This window comes from Hyposmocoma kahamanoa, unplaced genomic scaffold (genome assembly GCF_003589595.1).
Source record: "Hyposmocoma kahamanoa isolate Upper Pololo Valley unplaced genomic scaffold, ASM358959v1 182, whole genome shotgun sequence".
NCBI lineage: Eukaryota > Metazoa > Arthropoda > Insecta > Lepidoptera > Cosmopterigidae > Hyposmocoma > Hyposmocoma kahamanoa.
The window spans coordinates 5012207-5034352 of NW_020653713.1; the positions used below are offsets into that span (position 1 = coordinate 5012207).

Consider the following 22146-nt stretch of genomic DNA (forward strand, 5'->3'; position numbering starts at 1 on the left):
TCCCATCCCAAGTAATAAAACTCCTCGCTGTTTGTTATATAATTCTTGAATTATATGACACTTCTAGACTAAGGCTGTCTTTCTACCAGCGATGTGCGAGGTAGCTAGGCGTTGAGATAATGTGCATCGGCGCGGTGGAGGATGCGTTACGGACTCTTTTCAGCTATGCGCGGGCGGGGTACGGTGTGGTGGGGTGAGCGGTGGCGATGTGTCAGTATCAGTCAGTGTCACACTTCAGTAGGTCTAGTTTCCTACAACGTTTTGCACACATTCCTCGCCCGCATCCCTCGCACACAGTGCGTGAGAGAGAGAGAGAGAGATGTGTGCGATTCTTCGCACACATCACTCGCTATTTTGTATATACAAATACGTAGCTCCGCTAACCCTTCTCCACCGGAGCTGCGCTAAGTTAGGCTAGGAAAATGATATAATCCTATAGGGGAATTTTTCCGCCTCGCTACGTCCACATCTCTGGTGGAAAGGCAGCCTAAGACCAAATAAAACTATCACTAAGCAGTAAATGCAGGTTAAAACTATAATAATATTGAAAATGAAAGTATTTCATGATAGAATTATTATGAAGAACTATGTTTCATCACTGCCTCTACCAAGAGATTACAGTGACCACTAGACGCACGACTTATTCGTCCCGTCTCATTGATATCATAAAAGAAAAAAAAGTGTTAATACAAAGATCGAAAACACTTAGAAAAAATTCCTTCGATCCGGCCGGATTCGAACCGACGTCTTCAGCAAACCGTGCCAGACGCTAAGCCACGGAACGAACCAGCGGACCTCACGAATTTTCCTATATGTTTGTTGTTGGATCTTTGTACATATTTGGTTTTTCAACGACTTTTTAGCCGTAGCGCCATCTATGAGAAATCTTTGAAAGTATTTCGTCATTCAGTTTAGGAAGGAAATTTTCTAAGTGCTCGAACTTTGTGTTAATAACTATAACAAACTAGTGGAGTAATTGAGAATATCGATTCAATGCAAATTTGAAAAAAAATCATACAACATTTAACAATCTTTCCTCTTTCGTATTCCTCGGTTTGCCGATTTATGTACAGTAAATTTACTCACTTAAATTCAATTTCGATGCGAACACATGCCTTTAGGCAGCTTATCATACTTAAGCAGAATACTTCGATCCCCCAATTATATTAAATGTGTTGTAGTGGAGTACGTGCGCTATGTTCTGATGGAATGCATACGTAATTAAGCTGAAAGTAGAAGAATTTCTAACAGTCTAGATTACAATACTTGGCAGAGTTAGGTGCTTGGAACGTAGTTTAATATTTCCCAAGATCCATTATATACTTATATAACAATATTGCTTCCCTGAATCTTGGATCCTGGATTTATCGATGTCGGCATTAAGAGTAGACTATAAAAAAGAAAAGAACAGTATGTAAAAATAAACTCAACTGTATATTTGACAGGTTTATACGCTTGGAACATTATCATATTGTTTTTTTGTCATACCAAATGACGGGACGAATAAGTCGTGTGCCTGGTGGTAAGTGACACGCCCGTTCATAACAGTTGCAGAGCCACTCAGAGCTTTAAATCACAACGGTCTGAGGGACACTGCCACTGAGCCTATCATCCTGACGCATAAGTTGACAAGTCCCATGTGCCCGTAATTTCACCAGCACCTTTACCTTTCAAAACCGGAACGCAGTAGAGCTCATAATAGCACTTGGCTGCAGAAATTGCTAAGGGGGCAGTACTTCCGTGGTCGAACTCTTTCACAAGGAGTTCTACTGCTACTAAACCATTACAAACACTAACCGCATTTGTTTAATAAAGAAATAAGTTTGCATTTGACTTCCTGTTCACCTGATAGAAAGTGACGATGGAGCATAAGTATGGAAAATAAGTCTGCATGCAGGTAATTCCACTAAATCATTTCCAATAAAATTTTTCTTTCAATTCAATATGTTTTGGCATAAAATTGTTACCTACCTGCACCTATATTTTAAGATGTTTACTTGGTTAGTGCGTATTGCAGAGTTGTTTAATTTATCACTGTTAAAGAACAAGCTTTCTCAAATTGGACCATTTTACATGCGTCATGTGTAGTATTACGTCCTTTAAAATAATATCCTACTCTAAGAAAATATCATGAATAAATCTGTATCCTCTTGATAAATAATATAATGAAGTAAAGTAAATTTGATAATTTTTGGATGCTGATAAGTTTTTTGTTATATATTCTACTTTAGAGTTGGTTACTTTGTGTTGATAGTGTTTTTTAGGTTTCTTTATAATTGCATTTAACTTTTCTTATTCTCAGCGTGAAAGAATGAAAGCTAATTGTATTAATCACAATTTAATGTCAGATTTATGTTACATAATTTTGACGATCTCCGTGGTCGAGTGGCTTGCACACCGATTTTAATGTTTTCGCTATGTTTTAGTTACTAACATTGGGATCAGAGCAAAGTATGCGACGTTGTCTAATGTAATATACACTAATAATATAATATGTAAATCGTTCTAAGTATTATTGTAGTATGTCAACAGCGTCGTACCTTATTTCAATAAAAATAAATTAAATCTCCAATCGTGCGTTCAAATTCTGGACGTATTCACGTTTTCGATACAAATTCAATTTCCCGATCTCTAAATACTTATTCAGTGAATGCGGAATTCAAAGTGAACGAGTAAGCGTGTAGGTTTTGTGGATTCGAGAAACTTCCTCGCTTTGCCGAGTGGACATAGTTGACAAAGAATGCTGAAACCGACTGCAGTCTGGATAAGTTTCCGCTAACAGATCTAGCAAGTTATTCTTCCAGTAAATTGCTGTAATTCTATGATAATAATATTTTATAATTGCTGTGTGATTAGTAGTGGTCGGATAATCGGATGCTTATTTACCTATGTTATATATTTATTTAGAGCTCAACATTATATGCATTCTGAAATGATATACTACATTTGTATTTATATTAGGTTATGGGCTTTAGAATTAGAATTAGAATTTGAATCGACCTATCAGTCTTCCACCACGATTTCGGAAGGTAGCTTCAGCGCTACTGCTTTTGGATGGAGCATATGATCTACATGACGTCTCACCATCCTCCGGTTTTCGCCAATTGTTATATATTTATTTGGAGTTCAATATTATATACATTGCGAAATAAAATACATAATTGTAGTTTATACCAGACAGTATCCTTATGGTTACGGGCATTAGAATTAAAATTTGATTTTGAATGGATATGTCAGCCTATAAGTCGGTTACTTGTTAATATGGAACGCGCTTTTGTGTCGAAAAAATCTCGCGATAGAGCGATGTTACACAAGTGTTGCGCGTCGCAACGCTATGATTTCAACGTGCTAAGTTGCTTGCTGTGGCGCACTGTTTCTAATTTATGTGTAATACTACGCGATGTCACCGCTCAGGCATCGCAACGCCGCTGCAACGCATCGTCACGCCACATGGTGCATTGAATCGACGACGGAAAGGCGTGCGCATTGGACAAGGGGCCAGAAGACGAAGAGAGGATACGTGCTGCATTGCGACACCGCATTGCTCGTGTGGCGCACGGTGTGTTGAAATCATAGCGTTGCGACGACGCATTGCACAACTCGGTGCAGTAAACCATAGCGTTGCATAACGCTCCGGCAACGTCCGTGTGGCATTGCTCTTATATGTAGTACAACACAGCGTCACAACGCCACATGGTCACCACGCGACGCAACGCCAACGCATCGCGTGGCATCGCTCATACCGGGATTGACGAGATTATTAATACGGAAGTACATTAATTTGCTTCCCTGCGAACCTAGTAAAGCCTAATTCGTACAACGTAGCTGCGCTTTGTATTGAATATTTCTTTCATGAAGTTAATTTTCCCACCCTCCCAACGCATAAAATATATCACACAAGCGCAACTTCAGTTACAAACACCACCACCAAGAATATACTCAAAGGTATAGTAAATTTTTTGTGGTGGTATTTGTGACTGTAGTTGCACTTGTGTTATAATCACTTTTCATATGGGTAGTAATACCACTTTAGAAAACTATTTAAGACGGTTATTGCCAAGGACATATTTTGAAAAATGTTATATGAATTGATACTTCAAACGTTCAATATTTCATCTTATCTGCTATAGTATGCTGAACGACTTGCCTATAACGGATAAATGTAAAGGTTTTAGGGGATTTATAACCAAAATTTATGTCCTGTTTTCTTTGTTCTTTTTCATTTAATGTTCAAAACATAGCCCACTTTAGGGAGTATTTGGGGATCAGTACAAGAGACACGTGGTAGTAATATAATTGGCAAATAGAGCCGGTGATGGATCTCGAACTAGGAAGGAACAGGTAGGCGTATTTATTACATTAAAAAAAAAAACAGTAAAATGACCCACGTCACTGACACCTCGTTTAAATTATTGACAGACATATTTCTTAGATCCATATGAATTTTTTACCAAAAAAGAAGGTTACATTTAATTATTAATACAAGGTCGAACACTTAGAAAAAATCTTTCTATTTTTTTTTCTATTTTTTTAAGTGTTCGGTTTTTGTATTACAACAAACAACAGTGGAGTACTTTCACAAAAAATAATTGAATATCAATTCAATACAAATTTAATTACGTTACATCTAGTTTGGTCTGCTAAAGTACATGTGAGTAAATGAATAATACACCTAATACGATAACAACATAATATGTTTGTATGCCTAATATTTGGCTGAATACGATAAAATAAAACTATATGTTTGACCGAATTTAAAAAAGGAGGAGGTTCTTAATTTGATTGTATTGTTTTTTGTGTGCATGTCACGTGTTTACTCCGAAATATTTTGTGAACCGATTTCAATGATTCTTTTTTGTGGGAAAGGGGGTATCCCAGTAGTGGTCCAATTGAATTCTGAAAATGTATTCCACCGCTAAGTTTGGCAAATTAGGAGATTTATTGGATTTCACACACTTTCCGTTAACCGATTTCAATAAAACTTGACGAATAAATGTAACGAATACAATGAAATCAAAGTAAGGTCATAAATACAAGGTAAGTAAACTTTTAAGTTCAGTTTTTTTTGTAAAAAAGTTATAATTTGCATTTTTTTTTTTTTTTTATAATAACAAGCGGCGGGACGAATAAGTCGTGCGCCTGATGGTAAGCTATATGCCTGTCCATAACAGCTGCAATGCCACTCAGAGCTCAAAGATCTAAGGGGCACTGCCACTACCCTGAGACATAAGTTAACAAGTCCCATGCGCCTGTCATTTCACCAGCACCCTCACCCTTCAAAACCGGAACACAGTAATGCTGACATTACTGCTTGGCTGCAGAAATAGGTAAGGTAAGGTTTAATCTGAACTTCCGTATAACCTGTTTTAATAAATAAATAATTTACGTTATGAATAAAATTGTTAGAGTATGAAAAACTGTACTTACATTTAACTCTAAAGTGCAGTTCATTAGAAACTGTTTCCCCCTCAGCATTGAGAGCGGAGCAGGCGTATCTGCCACTGCTGTGTCGGGTCACCTTCTGTAGCACCAAGCTCTGGTTGCTGTGGAACACGCGAGCTGTAGCGTTGTGCGCGAGTGGCCGATCCTAACGGGCAAAACAAGTTTGTTTTTAGAACATACAAAATGTTTACTAATTGACAAAGTCTACACCATTATCGAGATATTATACTAAATGTAAACTAGAATGATCGCTGTGACACTTCATTAAATGTTTGTCTTAGGGATTAGGTAATGTCGACAGAATTTTAGAATATAGTATCCGGCCGGATATTGTTCTACTATCCTGTATCCGGCCGGATATTGTTCTACTATCCGGTAACCGGCCGGATATTAAAAATAAGCCAGATAGACCGAATACCGGATATCCGTTTCATCTGTAATAAATTGACACTATGGACACCTGTGACATTTATTCTCGGATTCGGAATTGATACGAATTGGACGCAGTGTTCAAACGCTCCTGTCCAATAATTTCGTTCATAGAAACTGTCCTTGAAAAAAAAAGTTGTTCTTTTCAGATGTGACCTTATTGTCTACATGTTATAGTTTTTTATAATGTTACATTGTATAATGTATACAATGTTATACTTCTAAATTCAGCTCAAGTGCAGATTAAGCAGAAACACTGGTTTTAAAACTAAATTCCGATAAAATAAGCAGCAATTCAAAAGACACGATAATGAGTTCAATGATTAATGATTTCGAAATGAACAAGGGGCAGAGGTACGGGGTAATTGCAACTCTATTAGTCCCGGGAAATCGTGAGTTTATTCGGTAATTATTCATGTTCCGCGAATGGTCGGCATCTCTACTGCAACCCTGGGATATTCAACAATTTTCGGAATTGATGTACGAAATTCGGTGCCGAAATGAAATTGTGATTTAGCTCTCGCTGTTTGGACAGTTCCTACATAATAGGAATACTTTCTATTGGTATTTTGCGAAAGGTTATTGATTGATTGTTAGTTAGTGGAGTGTTTGTAAATTGTAAAAGTTCGTTGAAATTTCACAAAATTTTTTGAATCAATTTTTTTGTTTGTATTGTATTCTTCTGTTGATTAATATGTTTTAATTTATTCTAATTTCTATTATTAGTTAACAATAAATTTCACCTAATAAAAATTCATTTTGTTAAAATAAAATAATTTGGAAAGCAGATGGTGCGTAAATTGGAATGTTCTGTGTAAAATTAAATCTAAGGTATAAATCGACTCATCCGTAGAACAAAGACCTATGTGCAAGATGCTGCTTATTCTCGAGACATTATACACTTCGTTCGTTGTTCTTAACTGCGGATATCCACAGTCAAGATTGTCGGTTGTTCGATTTCATATTCTCGAAACTAAATAATAAATACATAAAAAGTCTGAAAACACATTTATATAGGCCTTTTGAATAACAAGATTATGTTTTAACCTGTTTTCGCTGTATAATCACATCGCACTTTGCTCTTCGGATGAGTCGAAATAATAACTTTTATAACTATAGTGAAAAAAATAAGGTGGTTTGCATTAATATTAGATATAACTGGTTGACGACTGTACCACCCCAGTCAACCGTGACCACGGGACCTGTAAAGGGCCCAAAACGTTGGTTAGTTTGAAAAAAACAAATATACGCGATTTGGCTCAGAAAAAAATACTTTTATTGCTTATTTTTTTGTATTAAGTTTTAGGGATTCTGAAATTTTATTTAATAATTTTAGAAGACATCTAAACACTGAATTATATTTTTTTAATAATACCAAGTAACGGGATGTCGTAGTTGTGCATTTGGTGGTAAGCGACACATCTGTCCATAACAGTTGCAATGCCACTCAGAGCTTTCAGTCATAAAGATCTAAGGGGCACTCCCACTGCGCCCGTCACCCGGAAACATAAGTTGACAAGTCCCACGTGCCCGTAATTTCACCAGCACCCTTACCCTACAAAACCGGAACGCAGTAATGCTATTACTGCTTGGCGACAGAAATATGTAAGGTGGCAGTACTTCTCTGGACGAACTCTTTCACAAGGAGCTGTACTGCTACTAAAAATATCATTAGACATGATAATAAATGGGAGTCAATTCTTCTAAAAACCTTGGCTGCATCAAACTACCAATGTGATCATAGCGTAGAGATAAAATGTTGAATAGAACAAGCACGTAATGCATTTCTAAAGTTGAGTCATCTAGTCTGCAATCGAACCTTGAAGCTCTCTACTAGGGTGCGTTTGGGACGTTGCTACGTATTTCCGGTTCTTCTGTAAGGCGTAGAGTCCTGGACCTTACCTCAAAATATGAGCCGCTTAGAAGCCTTTGAAATGTGAGTCTACAGAAGGATTTTAAAAATATCGTGGACGTATAGAGTGTTCAATGAAGGAGTATCGCAGATGATGAATAAGAAATTAGAGGTCTTGAGTACTGTCAAAAAACGCAAACTATAGTACTTTGGTCATATAATGCGTAATGATAAATACGACCTACTCCGACTAATTATGCAAGGGAAGATACAAGGAAAGCGACCACCTGGAAGAAGACGTACTTCGTGGCTTAAGAATCTCCGGACATGGTTCAACCTGAGCACAAGATCCTTGTTCAGTGCAGCTGTGTCTAAAATACAGATAGCCCTAATGATGGCTGACTTCCGAGAAATTCAAGAAGAAGAATAAATGGGATATTAGAATTATAACAAAGTGTAGCTGTGTCTGTGTCAGGTTAGTTGGGGGATAGTTTGTCTCTCATGTAAAAGATCTTGTTCTCGCTTCCCATCTGGTGATATGGGATGCACGCCTTACTTTGCATCTTTCCTCCTAGTGTCATCCTGATTTTAACTTTGTCGTTTCCTCTGTTGTTTGTTTTAAAATAACGTTCTGAATTCCAAATAATATTATTGGGAAAAAGTGTACAAATAAATAGCACTAATTAAAAAGAGACTCATAATTGTTGTCATTGTGGTGTCGTTCACTGAGGCGAAATTGCCCGGCATCGCGCACCGGATATCGGTCCGGGACGCAAAAATAATGACATTCCAATTATGGCAACACACCTTCGTCTTTTGTTCATTTTCCATTAATTAATGCACTATTATCATTTATTGAAGAAATTTTCGACTTTGTTTTGATGTTAAATACGTTTGTGTAAGTCAATTTTGATAAACACCTTTTTTATTTATAAAAGTAAATAAAGACCAAGCAATATCTCAACAAACAATTGTGCGTGGTATGTTTACATTCGTTATTAATTAATTTATACGTCCCATTGCTGGGCATGGGTCTCCTTACAGGCCAGGGTTTGCCGGAGTTATCGCGTAACCTCCTTCTTTTTGGAAGTCGGTTAAAAAGTTATATTATAAGTTATATAATTAGATTAGAGCTTCAGTAATACCTTTTTAAATTTAGAAGCAGGTAAATAGAATATATATTAATTATCATTCTTCTTTTTATCGTATTTATGGCATGCACTTTAGTGCTTGCCGTTAATATTTCATTAATACGAAATAAATCATTGTAATGCGAAAGAATACAACGTACGAGGAACTCGTTTGCCAGCATTTGTTCGGTAGCGCGCCATTTTAGGCGAAGTTCACAAAACAAAAATTGAACACGCGTTTTCAAATCGCATGCCTATATTCATATATGTATTTTGCATATACTCGTTTATACGTAGGATAACGTACAGTACCGCCGCGTTAAGAATTATAGGCACTGACAGTGTATCATCTGAATGTTGCAAAGTGTGTCTACGCGCGGCAGGTGTGCATCCACCTAAACCTAGTTTTAAACAGCGGGTATAAGCGCGCCCGTCGTCGATAAACGGGTACGTTCAAGTACATTGTATCTAATATATTGCAGAAGATCTGTACCACAGACCAAATAAATACTAGTGACTGTACAGTCAATTCGATTGTCGAGCGTTACAGCTTGAAAAAGCAAAAAAAGCATTCGTCTAATAAAAAGTATTATCATTCCAAATTTGAATAGTAAGTTCTCGTATTGTGTAATTTTACTATTAATTTAAAAGGGTCGCTGTTATCTAAATAGATACGGATACTAGAGCCAGCGAACTGAAGTACATAAACAAAAAAGGGCTTAATTTTTTTATGCATAATTACCATTTCACTTCTAAGGGTAGCAAATTAGGGGATAAATCAGATTTATTGGATATTGGACTTTCCGTTATCCGTCTCCAATAAAACTTTTCAAATAGACATAATTCCACAAACTTTTGAAGATGTTTTTTGTTTAAAAAAAGGTGTACGAAGTTACCGCAAGAGAAAAGTAGATATTTTATAATTTTCATTTCTTTAAACATTTTTTCTCGCAATTATTAATACAAACATCGAATACTCAGAAAAACATCCTTCGAATCGGCCGGATTCGAACCGACGCGACGTCTTCTAGCACACCGTGGCAGACGCTACACTAACTAAGCCACGGAACGCTGACCTCACGAATTTTTCTGTGCTTAGTTGTCGTGTCTTTTTTTAACGACTTTTTAGCCTTTATTTTATTTATTTATTTTAATTTTAGCCTTTTCTAATTCCACATAAAAAATAATTGAATATCAATTCAACAAAAATTTAAACTTTTTCTCGGTTTTGACTTCTTGTCACAGGCAGTATACTACTTGTATTAATATAGTATGACATGATTAGTATGAGTTTTTTAAAAATTGATTCTCTGGTTTGGAGTTTGACCCCTAACCTTCTAACTTTCAAGACAATGTGCAGTTCAGGATGACATATCGTTATTCTCCTCACTAACTGTAGCATTTGATACATTTATCATAACTGAGTAAGACGTACGACCTTATTCAGCTTTCAAAAGCGAACATTCTCAACTAATAGTCGTAACTTTATTATAAAGGATGGCCCGGAAGTGATGGTCAAAACGAAATGAGACGATTGAGTGTTTTCAATCGATTTGACTTTTTTTTATATAACATCAAGTGACGGGACGAACAAGTCGTGCGCCTGATGGTGAGCTACACGCCTGTGCATAACAGTTACAGTGCCACTCAGAGCTTTAAATTGGCAAAGATCTGAGGGGCACTACCACTGCGCCCGTCACCTTGAGATATAAGTTGACAAGTCCCATGTGCCTTTAATTTCACCAGCATCCTTACCCTTCAAAACCGGAACACAGTAATGCTGACATTACTGCTTGGCGGCAGAAATAGGTAAGGTGGCAATACTACCCTGGACGAACTCTTTCAGAAGGAGCTCTACTGCTATAGACATAAGTAAAAAACACAAGTTATTCAACTAATAACATGTGTTTTTTGGAAAAAATGACTTAGTGCACCCCTAAAAAATTCAAAAAAACTTTTGCATTATGTTTCTGAGGTACACGTCTTTAGAACTCTTTTCTTAAAATGTGTTAGCCTATAATTATGTCAATTGAAAATAGCCCTTTAGTAAACAATTTTCGAGCCACCCTGTATGAATATAACTCGTAACTTCTTTTCGTGTCGACGCGTCTTCAATTTTAGGACTGTGTTGAATTTGTTACCACCTTGATTGCATTATTTGTAGCCGCATTGAGGTCTTCCCTCGTGCACGTGTTTGTGCACAAGGGGCACAGCAGCAATTACTGAATGGACTGGTGTTGAAGCAACTTAACTTTTAGAAGCAGTACAGCTCACTGTGAAAGACTTCTTCCAGTGAAGTACTGCCACCTTACCTACTTTTGCCGCCAAGCGGTAATGTGAGAGTTACTGCGTTCTAGTTTTGAAAGGAATTGGTGCTCGTGAAATTACTGGCGATTACTTACGAGCGCAGTGGCAGTACTCCTCAGATCTTTGCGGATCTATGGACAGGCGTGTTAAGAACCCGGGTACCAAGGGCAACGATTTGACTTTGCTGACAAACACTTTTAGATTCGCTGTAGTCGGCTAAAAATAATGACAAGTCTAATAAATAAAATCGCACCCTCCTATAAAACGGGGAGACAATTAGTTGAATACACAGAAAAGGGCAGCCCATTAACGTGAGGCCGTCACAAGGGACTCTGACAAAGGACTTATTATAGTCGAGGACTGATTATTTCTTGCCTCTGAGAAAAATGTTGTTGGGACACCTACCATTTTTGCAAAGGTATGGTGTAGTTATTAACCTCCTATTGAGAGTGATGATAACGAAATGAGTCATGATTTAGAATTAAATCTTCAGACATCGTTTGGGCTGATTTAGGGATCGTGCAATGCGTTTGATAGTAGGTAACACTGTATATTACACTAGGCCCTAGGCGACACAGAGGACAGTTCCGTGATGACGATTTGAATAGCGACCATCGAAAAGTATGTCTGATCGTGCCCGTCAACAATGCCACGACTCTGTCGAAGCGCGGGAAACGTAATTGTGCTGACTACCCGCTCATGCAGCCGTAGACGCATACCACACCTAGAGGTGCCGGTGATGATTTTATACCGATTTATCGGATATCGAAGTTATAACAGGTAAAAGAACTAATACTAATTGCTATTTCGGTAACTACTCTAGCAAACAATAAAGTTTTTAAGGTCTGGGTCTGTCATTTAAAAAAATAAACAACTTCAAAAATACGTCACGACAATCGTGTGTGTTATTGTTTGGGCTGGTGATTTCGGTGTTTATTTACTGAAAACATACCGTAAGTAGCGTTTTTTAAGTTTACCCTGAATATAAATGTTTATAAACTATACTTTAAGGCGTAATCTCATGGTAAACGTTAGAACCACTCAAACGGAATATTATCATATTTATCCAAGTACACCAAAAATTTCATTGGTGCTTTTTAAGTGCAGGATTTGCGGTGTATTACTGCATTTTATTTGAGATGTTTTTGTTGGTAGTACGGAGGGTATTTATTTTGCAATGCAGAATAATAATTTTTATTTATAAAAACTTGTATTTAAACTGAATGCTTTTCTAATTTGCGAAACCAAATAGCCGCCATTTTGCGGTAGGAGGAGCGCATCGCGTGAGCGACTGCACGGCTAGGTGATGCGCTTGCGTTCCGTTTAGTAGTCCTTACTCATTACTGTCTCCGTCATATATATCTTTAAAAGTGTTTGGATGAACACTGTCATTTTCATACGAATTTTTCATAATACTTAGAATTAGCCTAGTGGAAGATCTTCTCTCTCAATTCAAAGGCCGACGGTTTAAATCATAGTATCGGCATGTACCTATAGTTAATTTCTAAGTTACATATTACGCGTTTATCAATATCCACTGCTGGATATAGAACTGTCCTAATATGCGCCATTTGGCCAGCTTCTCAATTTGTTGCATCCATCTTCAACCAGTAGCCTTTCGTAGTTTTCTCTCAATCTGACGTCTTACATTGGCTATCACATCGGTTATCAGTACTTCGACAGATATGGCCAGCCCACCGCCACTTCGGCTTGCTTCTTTCTTCTTGATTCTTCCAGTTTGACTTTGGTTCTCAATCGGATAACCTCATTTAAAATCTTATCCTTCAGAGAAACTCCGAACATAGCTCGTTCTAGACTAGCCGTATAGTGAGTGTCCATATCTTGGCTCCGTATATCGACGAGAAGACTCAACGTAATTATGGAAATGCTGCCTAGCCAAGCCGAATCCTTCTTTTGGATTTTTCTCAAAGTTGTTTCAACCTAATTGCAGAATCTGCTCGAGTGTACTTTAGAAGATAAGATAGTCGAATTAACAATAACTCTAACCACTTACATAGGCTATAAATCCTTCAATGGGGTTCTCTGGATGTTGTCTGACAGGTTAGCAACCAATCACTTAACTTGTGCTATATTTTAATATAATAACCGTATAAGATAAAAGACAAATATTGAAGTATGTCATGGGAGAAGAGGTATTCTCTGACAATGGCAAGTCTGGCGAATGAACTTTCGTGGTTATTCACTAAATGATTATCACTAATTACAGGTTTTTTTAACATGATATGATTTATTTGTATTTTCCCGATATTTCGGACCGTTTACACGTTCCACGATCTCGGTTTGACTGGCCAGCGGCAGATGACAGCTTTAAGAACAGATATATATACATCTATCCTCTTTCGCAGTCGACGACTATCGTCATCTCGGCTAGTTGTGGCGTTGCCGTGGTCACTCACAGTACCCCCACGGGAAACTGAAGTCGAACCATTTTTGTTTTTATTGTTATTGTTGTATCTCTTTTCGGTTTCTTAACAAGTCTAGAAAGGATGCCATTTAGACAGGATGGGAGACAATCGGAACGTGAAGAGAGCCTATCTGGGTCAACCTTTTTTTTTATAACATCAAGTGACGGGACGAACGCGCCTGATGGAAAGCTACACGCCTGTCCATAACAGTTATAGTGCCAGAAATAGGTAAGGTGGCAGTACTACCCTGGACGAACTCTTTCACAAGGAGCTCTACTGCTACTAAATGAAGATGAAGATCGGTTGTTCGTCTCAGGTATCGCTGGAGCGACGCCGTGGAGGCGGACCTGCGCGAGTTACAAGCCATCAATTGACTGCGAGAGACTGCACAGGACCGAAGAAAGTGGCATCGCCTCGTTTCAGAGGTCGGGACACATTTTGGATCGCTGAGCCAGTGGAGTCAGTATTATTGTTGTAAGTATCGAGCAGTACTGTTTTTGTGCATTTATACTAGTAGCGATAATTCACAGAAATCCAAGCGTCTCAAGTTGTCAAGTTGTGTCAGGCTGGAGTAAACCGTTTGCTGACAATACAATCGACCACAAGACACAAGAGGCCACACCACGCCAGTCGTGCTTTCACGAGACCCGCATCATATGGTATAGCAACGTGCATAAGACTCATGTCAGATTATGATGCCTTCTCCCCATCTTACGCAATATAGCGAGATATTTGTCCTGAAGAAGAAGACTGTACGTATCGTAGACTTTTGAAACTCTCAAAGTATAATGAGTCTAGCAATCTTTACGAGCGAAGAAAAAAACGTGAACAACGTTCTTTAATCTTTACTAATGAAGTTCTCTAAGCACGAACATAGGTAAAAGAATATCCACTACACGAAGATCTCTGAATTTGTGTATTTTAGGTTCAAAGTATCAGGTACAAAAGTTAAATTGCAAGCCGTTTAAACTCTTGAAGACAAATTTATTTTGTTTGGAATACTACGCAATGTATTTTATGATTTATTCAAGTTTCATTAGCAGTTATATAACAAAGGGCTCGAAATGTTGGTTGGTTTGAAAAAATATTCGCGATTTATGTCCGAAAAAATTATTACATTTCCAATGTGTAAAAAGTGCGAAAACTATCTGAGATATCTCCATACACAAGCCATAGTATAAGTATTTACTCGATTTTTGTTTCAAAACAAGAATAAAAAGGAATATTAAAAAAGACATTTTGAAATGCTGAGCGTAATTAACAAAACGCTTTGTATGAAAATGAAACATATTGTTCCTTTGTCGCAGCTTTGTTGGATAAACCAGCACATGTTTGCATTTTAAAATAAAACAGTTTTAAAAGTTTAATGGTAGGTCAACATCAACTTGTCATCACTCTCAGCACGTCTTGTTTATAACCTGGAAGTGATTATGCTTCTGCTGCCGCTGCTACTCAACTCATTGCCCCACAACCACAGCCCAGGCAACCAACAAAAAATAAATAGAAAAAAATGGAAACTCATCTCAGAAGCTGCGTCGTCAGTACCACCGAGAGGAATAGACCAGTGCGACGAGGACGGCTCCAAAAAGGTGGAAAAGAAAAAGGAGTACAATAGCCGTAACCTTACTGGCACCGCCCGACTAGCCCCATTCATCTATTGCGTCCAGCGGTGCCGACGACGTTACTATATGTGTCACGACTTCATTAGGTACTCCATAAAGTCTGCGGATATTGCGGAGTACATACGAGTGAAAGCCAATGCTGCTCTGAGGGTCGAGCATTTGCAGTCACGCCACAATGTGAATTTTAATTCATTTGTGGTGAGAGTACCAACTCAACATCTGTCGACCTTCATAAAGGAGGACTTTTGGCTGAAGGGTGTGATTTCGAGGACTGTGATTATGTTAGTCTATAAGGTGTGCATTTATTGGTGTTTTGTAACCTGTTAATAAATTGCGCAGTGTAGCCTTTTTTTCGATATCAAACGACTGTAGGTAAGCGACATAACAGTTACAAAGCCACTTAGAGCTTTAAATTGCAAAGTTCTGAGAAGCACTGCCACTGCGCCCGTCACTTTGGGACATAAGTTGGAAAGTCCCACGTGCCTGTAACTTCACTAGTACCCTTACTTACCCTTCAAATCTGAAATGCAATAATGCTCATATTAAAGCTTGGCGGCAGAAATAGGTAAGTTGGCAGTACGTCACTGAATGAACGCTACTAAACTTGGCTTAGAAACTCCATCAGACTTTGTGGATGTTTTCTTTATAATGATTAAAAGACTGAATGAAAAATGATTTATTTGATTACCATAAATAACACCACAGAAAAAGAAAAACTAATAATAATAACGTGGAAGTCACTCCGGGGTGCTACCCAGTTCATTTCTCAAATTGGTCTACCGGAAATCGAAGCTGAGACCTCAGAAAGAATAACAAAAATTTAATAAAAAGGAAGTCAATTAACAAAAAATTACAACATATAAAACAAAAATTAAAATAATGTACGAAAGGTACATTTTAAAGTCCCACAAAACTGTAACACAGTTTGACTGTAGGACAAAGTGAGCAGATAAACAGATGCTTGCAATGGGCGTAACAATTCATTTAACTACAGGCGGTAACCTGTAATTGGCTATATGTATCCCGGTTTTTATTAACTATTATGAAGCTGATGGTTGTCCATGAATAAATAAAAAAACAAATAGGTTACACAGTCTTTGATTCAATTGTTTTTGTGATTATCAAGTGACAAGATTAACAAGTCGTGCGCCTGGTGGTAAGCTACACGCCTGTCTATAACAGTTGCAGTGCCACTCTAAGCTTTAAATCGCAAAGATCTGAGGGGCACTGCGCTTGTCACCCTGAGACATAAGTTGATAAGTCCCATGTGCCTGTAATTTCACCAGCACCCTTGTCCTTCTAAACCGGCACGCAATAATGCGGACATTGACATGAATTAGGTAAGGTGGCAGTATTTCCCTGGACGAACTCTTTCACAAGGAGCTCTACTGCTACTAAACAAACTTATAAAGAAAATAAAAAATGTTCTACTGCTACTCAAATACTTACTTCTTAGTGTTTTTTTTTTTCAAATATGAGCATATTTGACCTCCATCTCTTGTCATGAAAAGTGACTACGAGATCGAGGATGGAGCATCTACAAAATTGGTGAGAAGATAGTCTTGGAAGAAATCTTGCAATTTACCTCTTTCAGTTTCAGTTTCAGTTTCAGGGAAGCTGTTTAATAAACTCCTACGAAATAGGTTTCTGTGAAATTATGCGTCCATAGTTTCGCCGAGGTCATCGACCTTATATTTTAATTATTGCCGTACACAGCAATGAACTGCTCCAAAGCGCGCAACGGCTATTGACGTGCAAAAGATAAAAATACATAATGGAGTCTTTTTCATATTTACTTTACATTTATCTAACAATAGGAAATGAAACTATTTTTCTATTTTCGATATAAATCGCGTATATTTGTTTTTTCAAACAAACCAATATTTCGGGCCCTTTACAGTTTCCATGGTCACGGTTGACTGAGGTGGTAGAGTCATCAACCAGTTATGTCTAATATTAATGCAAACCACCCTATTTTATTGAATTTCCTGTGATGAAAACTACCAAATAGACATAAGACTGCAGTACTAATTAATATGTTTTAATTTATTCAAATACACGCGATTTAAATCCGGAAAAATTGTGTCATTTCCTATGTGTAACAATCGCGACAACCTACGAACTAATTAAATAACTAACAATTTATATTTGTCTCTTCTACATTTCTAAAGCAAATATAACTTACTTAATACTGTAGAAAATACTTTTTCTACTCTTGTACTTTGAAACATATAATTATGAATTAATAAACCATGTCACAAAGGCGCTCTTTTTAGTTTCAATCCAAAATTCTATTGTCTATGGTACTCGCTACTAAACTGAAAAATTTCACTATAGTTTGGTACACAGAATTATAATGAGTTTCAAAAGAAGAACGTTTCGTTTTTGCTAATTAAAAAAGTTTCCTTAAACGCATTACTGTGTTCCATATTTGTGAAATTTTTACAATTTAAATTATTTTATTAAATAATAATTCCTCAAAACGTTACATAACAGGTACAAACCATTTCGCAAAAAAGAATTATTTTAAAACAATATAAAATTTTAAATATGACTCAACTCAAACGCTCTACTGCCAGATTGGTTAAAATGTTATAGGTAAGCGGCTTGGCAAATCACGGACATTTCTATCTCTTTTTGTTGTCAAATAAATATTGGTTGTGTTTAATTATGTTAATTTATTCATAGAAAAAGTATTGCATGCAATATTTAGATATTGAGATTTGATCACACGGGTGATTTTTAATAAGTTAGTAATCAGATTTTAATTTTAATCCAACTGTTTACAATGACCGTGTTAATTGGATAATTATATATGAAGTGAATATTGCCTTTACCAGCGAATGATGATGGCAAAAATAAAAAACACAATTAACAAATAAATAAATATTTCAATATTAGACAACATCATACGTTGCTCTGATTCCAAAGTAAGTAGCTAAAGCACGTGTGTTGTGGTAATCGGAAACAACGACAGTACCACAAACACCCAGATCCGAAATAATATAGAAAAGTTAGTTTCTACACTGAGCCGGCCTGGGATCGAACTTGGGACCTAAGAGATGGCGACACCATGAAAACCGGTGTGCAAACCACTCGCCCACCGAGGCCGTCAAAATAACGAATAATATTAAATCTAAAAAATTTCCGGTACAAAACAATGCACTTCTAAAACTCGATACAGGCATCACCCATAAGCTAATAACTCGTAGAAACCAATTTATTGAGCCCAAAGATGATAATTCTACTGTATAAGGAGTTGGCTAGTCTGAAAACTATCTGGGTTGCAGTATCAGATCAAAGTTGTCATCGGATTTTCATAAAATAACGAAATTTCAAGTCGATCGGAGAAGTGGAAATAAAACAAATATTCATTTTATAAGTGATATCTACTACATACAACTATGGACTATATAAGCCTCCCGGATATTGATATCAACGGAAATAAATATCTCATATATCGTTCTACGTTCTATGTAATTCATTGATGTCGTTTTCCGGTCTTGTCAAAACCGACTTATCTATTTCGGGTTTCGGGATTGATGACCAATATATATGTGCTTATATAGGTAATTCAGTTGCTTCTTGGTATTACAGAGTAATACCGGATAGTTCTTGTTAATTCTTCATTCATAAAGATTTTGTCGATTACTATAATCCTTTTGGTGCTACCCCAAACAACTTCCTACGCTGAGCAACAAATTTTTGCTTGGTGTCAGAACATATCTCATATTTGTCTCAGAATTTATATGAAGGATTTTTAAAGCCTTTGACAGGGTCTGGCACGCAAGCCTTTTAAGCAAGCTTCCATGTTCCACGGCTTCCCACTGAGCTTTGCAATTGGATCTCGGATTTCTTGAGTGAACGTTTCATTCGAGTGGTCTTAGAAGGCTACTCTTCCGAACATATGGCGATCGGAGTTCCTCAGGGTTCCGTACTGTCTGCAAGTCTCTTTCTGCTGCATATCAATGATATGTTAATTCCAGGTACCTTTGCGTATGCTGATGACAGCACAGTTGTAGATTGGTACTTGAACAATGCAAGGTCATTGGAGAGGAAATCCAGTCTTGTTGAGAGTCCATGGTTAGCCGTTTAGGTTTGACGCTCAAGGCAGTCTCCGATTGGGGTGATACCAATCTTGTCAAATTTAACGCTATCAATTCGCAGGTGTGTCTATTCTCCACAAAACGAAGTCCCTTTGAGCTTACGCCGACTTTTCGTCATATATCTATACCGATAGCCGACCGTTTCCAGCTATTTGGAATGAACCTGTCGTCCAATCTGAACTTCGGCAGATACATTGAATCCATGGCCAAAAATGCGGCCAGGAAGCTTGGCATCCTTTCCAGGGTGAGGCGTTACTTTACATCAGGATAGTTGCTTCAGCTGTATCAAGCACAAATCCGGTCGTGTATGGAGTACTGCTGCCAAGTTTGGGCTGGCTCTGCTACATACCAACTGGCCACCTTGGTTTCAATTGAGAAGCGTGCCAAAAGGCTTAAAGGTGACTCGGAATCAGTAGAGGCGAAGCTGCAGAGCCTTGAACACCGCCGTAAAGTTGCCTCTTATCGGTATTTTACAGGATATATCCCGGAGAGTGTGCGACGGAATTACACGATTGAATTCCGCCTTCCCCTTTCCATCATCGGGGGACTAGGCGTAGGCTTGAGTTCCAACCCTATGTTACAGATATTCCAAAGATTTGCACGAAGCGTTACGCTACCGTTATTCATATGGCGAACGGCTATGGAGTGGAATTCCCTGCCTGCAGACTTGTTCCCTGAACGTTATAGCTTGGACCTTTTCAAGGCGAGAGTGAATAGGTATTATTTAGGTGTACATGCTCCATCGTCGACCTCATGGTCACTTTCCATCAGGTGAGATGGAGGCCAAATGCACACTTACATTTGATTTAAAAAAAATGAGGGAATATTAAAAGACTGTCTATTCTTCTAATCTGCTCTCATTCTCATAATGCCTGTACTTAGTACCACTGCTGTCATCGTCGGAGATGAGCTGAACGCATCGGTTTGATCGCAACTTTAAGCGTTGAGCTTATAAATTTCGATCATTATGTCGAGTACATCTTTAAGATTGACTGCAAGAATACTGAATCGATTTGAGGGAAACTTTTCCGATTACGAATTTTACTAAAGATTGGTCTTCAAATACACAATGATCCTTAAAGAAATCGCTTTTTTCGGCATTTGTCTTTGTTGGCAACTTGAGGGACGAGGTAGCTAACTTAAGTGTGGGTAGAGAAATGGCGAATCTATACGATATTAATACTTCTACAAAGTAATTACTTTAAGTTACTTCTAATAGAACAATTAAATCCAAAGCAAGTCCTAATAAAACATTTAGACAACCGCAACTGCTTGCCAGCTGTAATAATTGCTTTCCGAAAAGACATTCCAAATATTTGACATTGCGTATAAATGAACAGAGATGGCAAGGGGAGTGTTTACTTTGTCCCAAATAGTGGCATTGACGTTCAAAAGTGAGGAGATTAGATTATCATCGTGAGAATCTCTGCAAAATGTTTTTATGGAAAGCCTCCCAAGAAAAATTAGTAGCATAAATAGTTTGGAAAAACGCAACTGAAATTGTGAGTTTAAAAATGAAAGTTAAATATCTTCGCGTCCCAATGATATTTACGATTTATTAAAGTGCGCAGCTGGAAAATGGTCGCTCGAAGACAGAAGGGTATTTAAATTCATCTAACTCGAATCTTTCAAATTACAGCATTTCAATTGCATCGAGCACTTGTCATAATGGCCATACTGCAATCCATAACCCAGTGAGATGCTAATATTCATTTTCTTTTATCGATTTATGCCTTATATTACTTATTCACTCTCATATGTTAGAGTCAAAGCTTCCACCATAATTACGTCTACCCATAGTAATAAAGTCAAAGTTCCTTCGTAATCAAAGAGGCACATCACTGCGACGAGGTAAACCAAATCTACTAATTACAAAGGGACTACTACTTCTGTCTGGAGTGTTCGACAGTCGATCAAAGGCCTGTGATTCGGGCCATCCCAGTCCGCTGCCAAATTGGTCGTCGTATTTGTAACATCAATCGCTTGATCTTATTCTATTTAGGACGATCAAATAAATACCGGTATTCTTTGAATTATTTTTAAATCTAGATAAACAAAGTGGTAGCCTAGAGATTAGTTTTATCAAACTACAGACAGCGTTAAACAGTTATATCAATACCTACAAACATGTCCCTTCTGAATCTTTTATTTTGTTTCACAATGAGCTATCTGTACGACGCACAATTTAAAACAACAATAATAGTAACTACAAAAATAATCAATTACAATTTGTTATATACACTGCAGTCTCTGCGTGTTATTCAACTTCTTGCATATCTGCTTCTGCGTCGGTTTCGCACTTATTATGTCTACGTTACACGTTTACATAGACTAATTAAGCACATCTCATATTCCCTACTTCCTAAACTGCAAGAGCAAATCCTTGAATTTACATATCCGTTCCTCGTATAAAGCGGCATCATTAATAACAAACTTGTCCGGACTGCAATTGAAGGGAATAATTAAGAGCAGGTAGGAAACCGTTTCAACAGAACCCTCCAGCTTAGTATTCAGTTGACGTGTGAGGACCTTGCTTTGGAAATAATTATGTTGTTTTCATTAAAACAATGTCAAAGAAGTTTTGGTTATATTTTATTTAGTTTCGTCTGTCAATTGTAGAAATACATTAACTTAAGGGCAAGGTTATCTCACAATTTGGATTTGGATGCATTCTTCATGATCTTGTTCAAGATTGCTCTGTCAAAACGAAGGGTTTCATGATATCGGTTACCTATTTTGTGCAGCAAATCAATAAAGTCAATTTTTTTTATAATTATTTCCAGGAAGTCCCAGATCCTTGCTGTACTTTTTACCTTCTGCCTGTACCCAGTC

General features: G+C 37.5%; 1 protein-coding gene across 1 annotated transcript in view; it reads right to left on the bottom strand.

Moving 5' to 3' along the window:
- The window catches only part of LOC113226134 (nephrin-like), a 465840-nt gene that overhangs the window by 216839 nt on the left and 226855 nt on the right, over positions 1–22146 (bottom strand). Inside the window, exon 8 of the mRNA XM_026458662.1 lies at positions 5428–5587. Coding sequence (XP_026314447.1) covers positions 5428–5587 — 160 coding nt within the window. The remainder of the gene's footprint in view (positions 1–5427; positions 5588–22146) is intronic.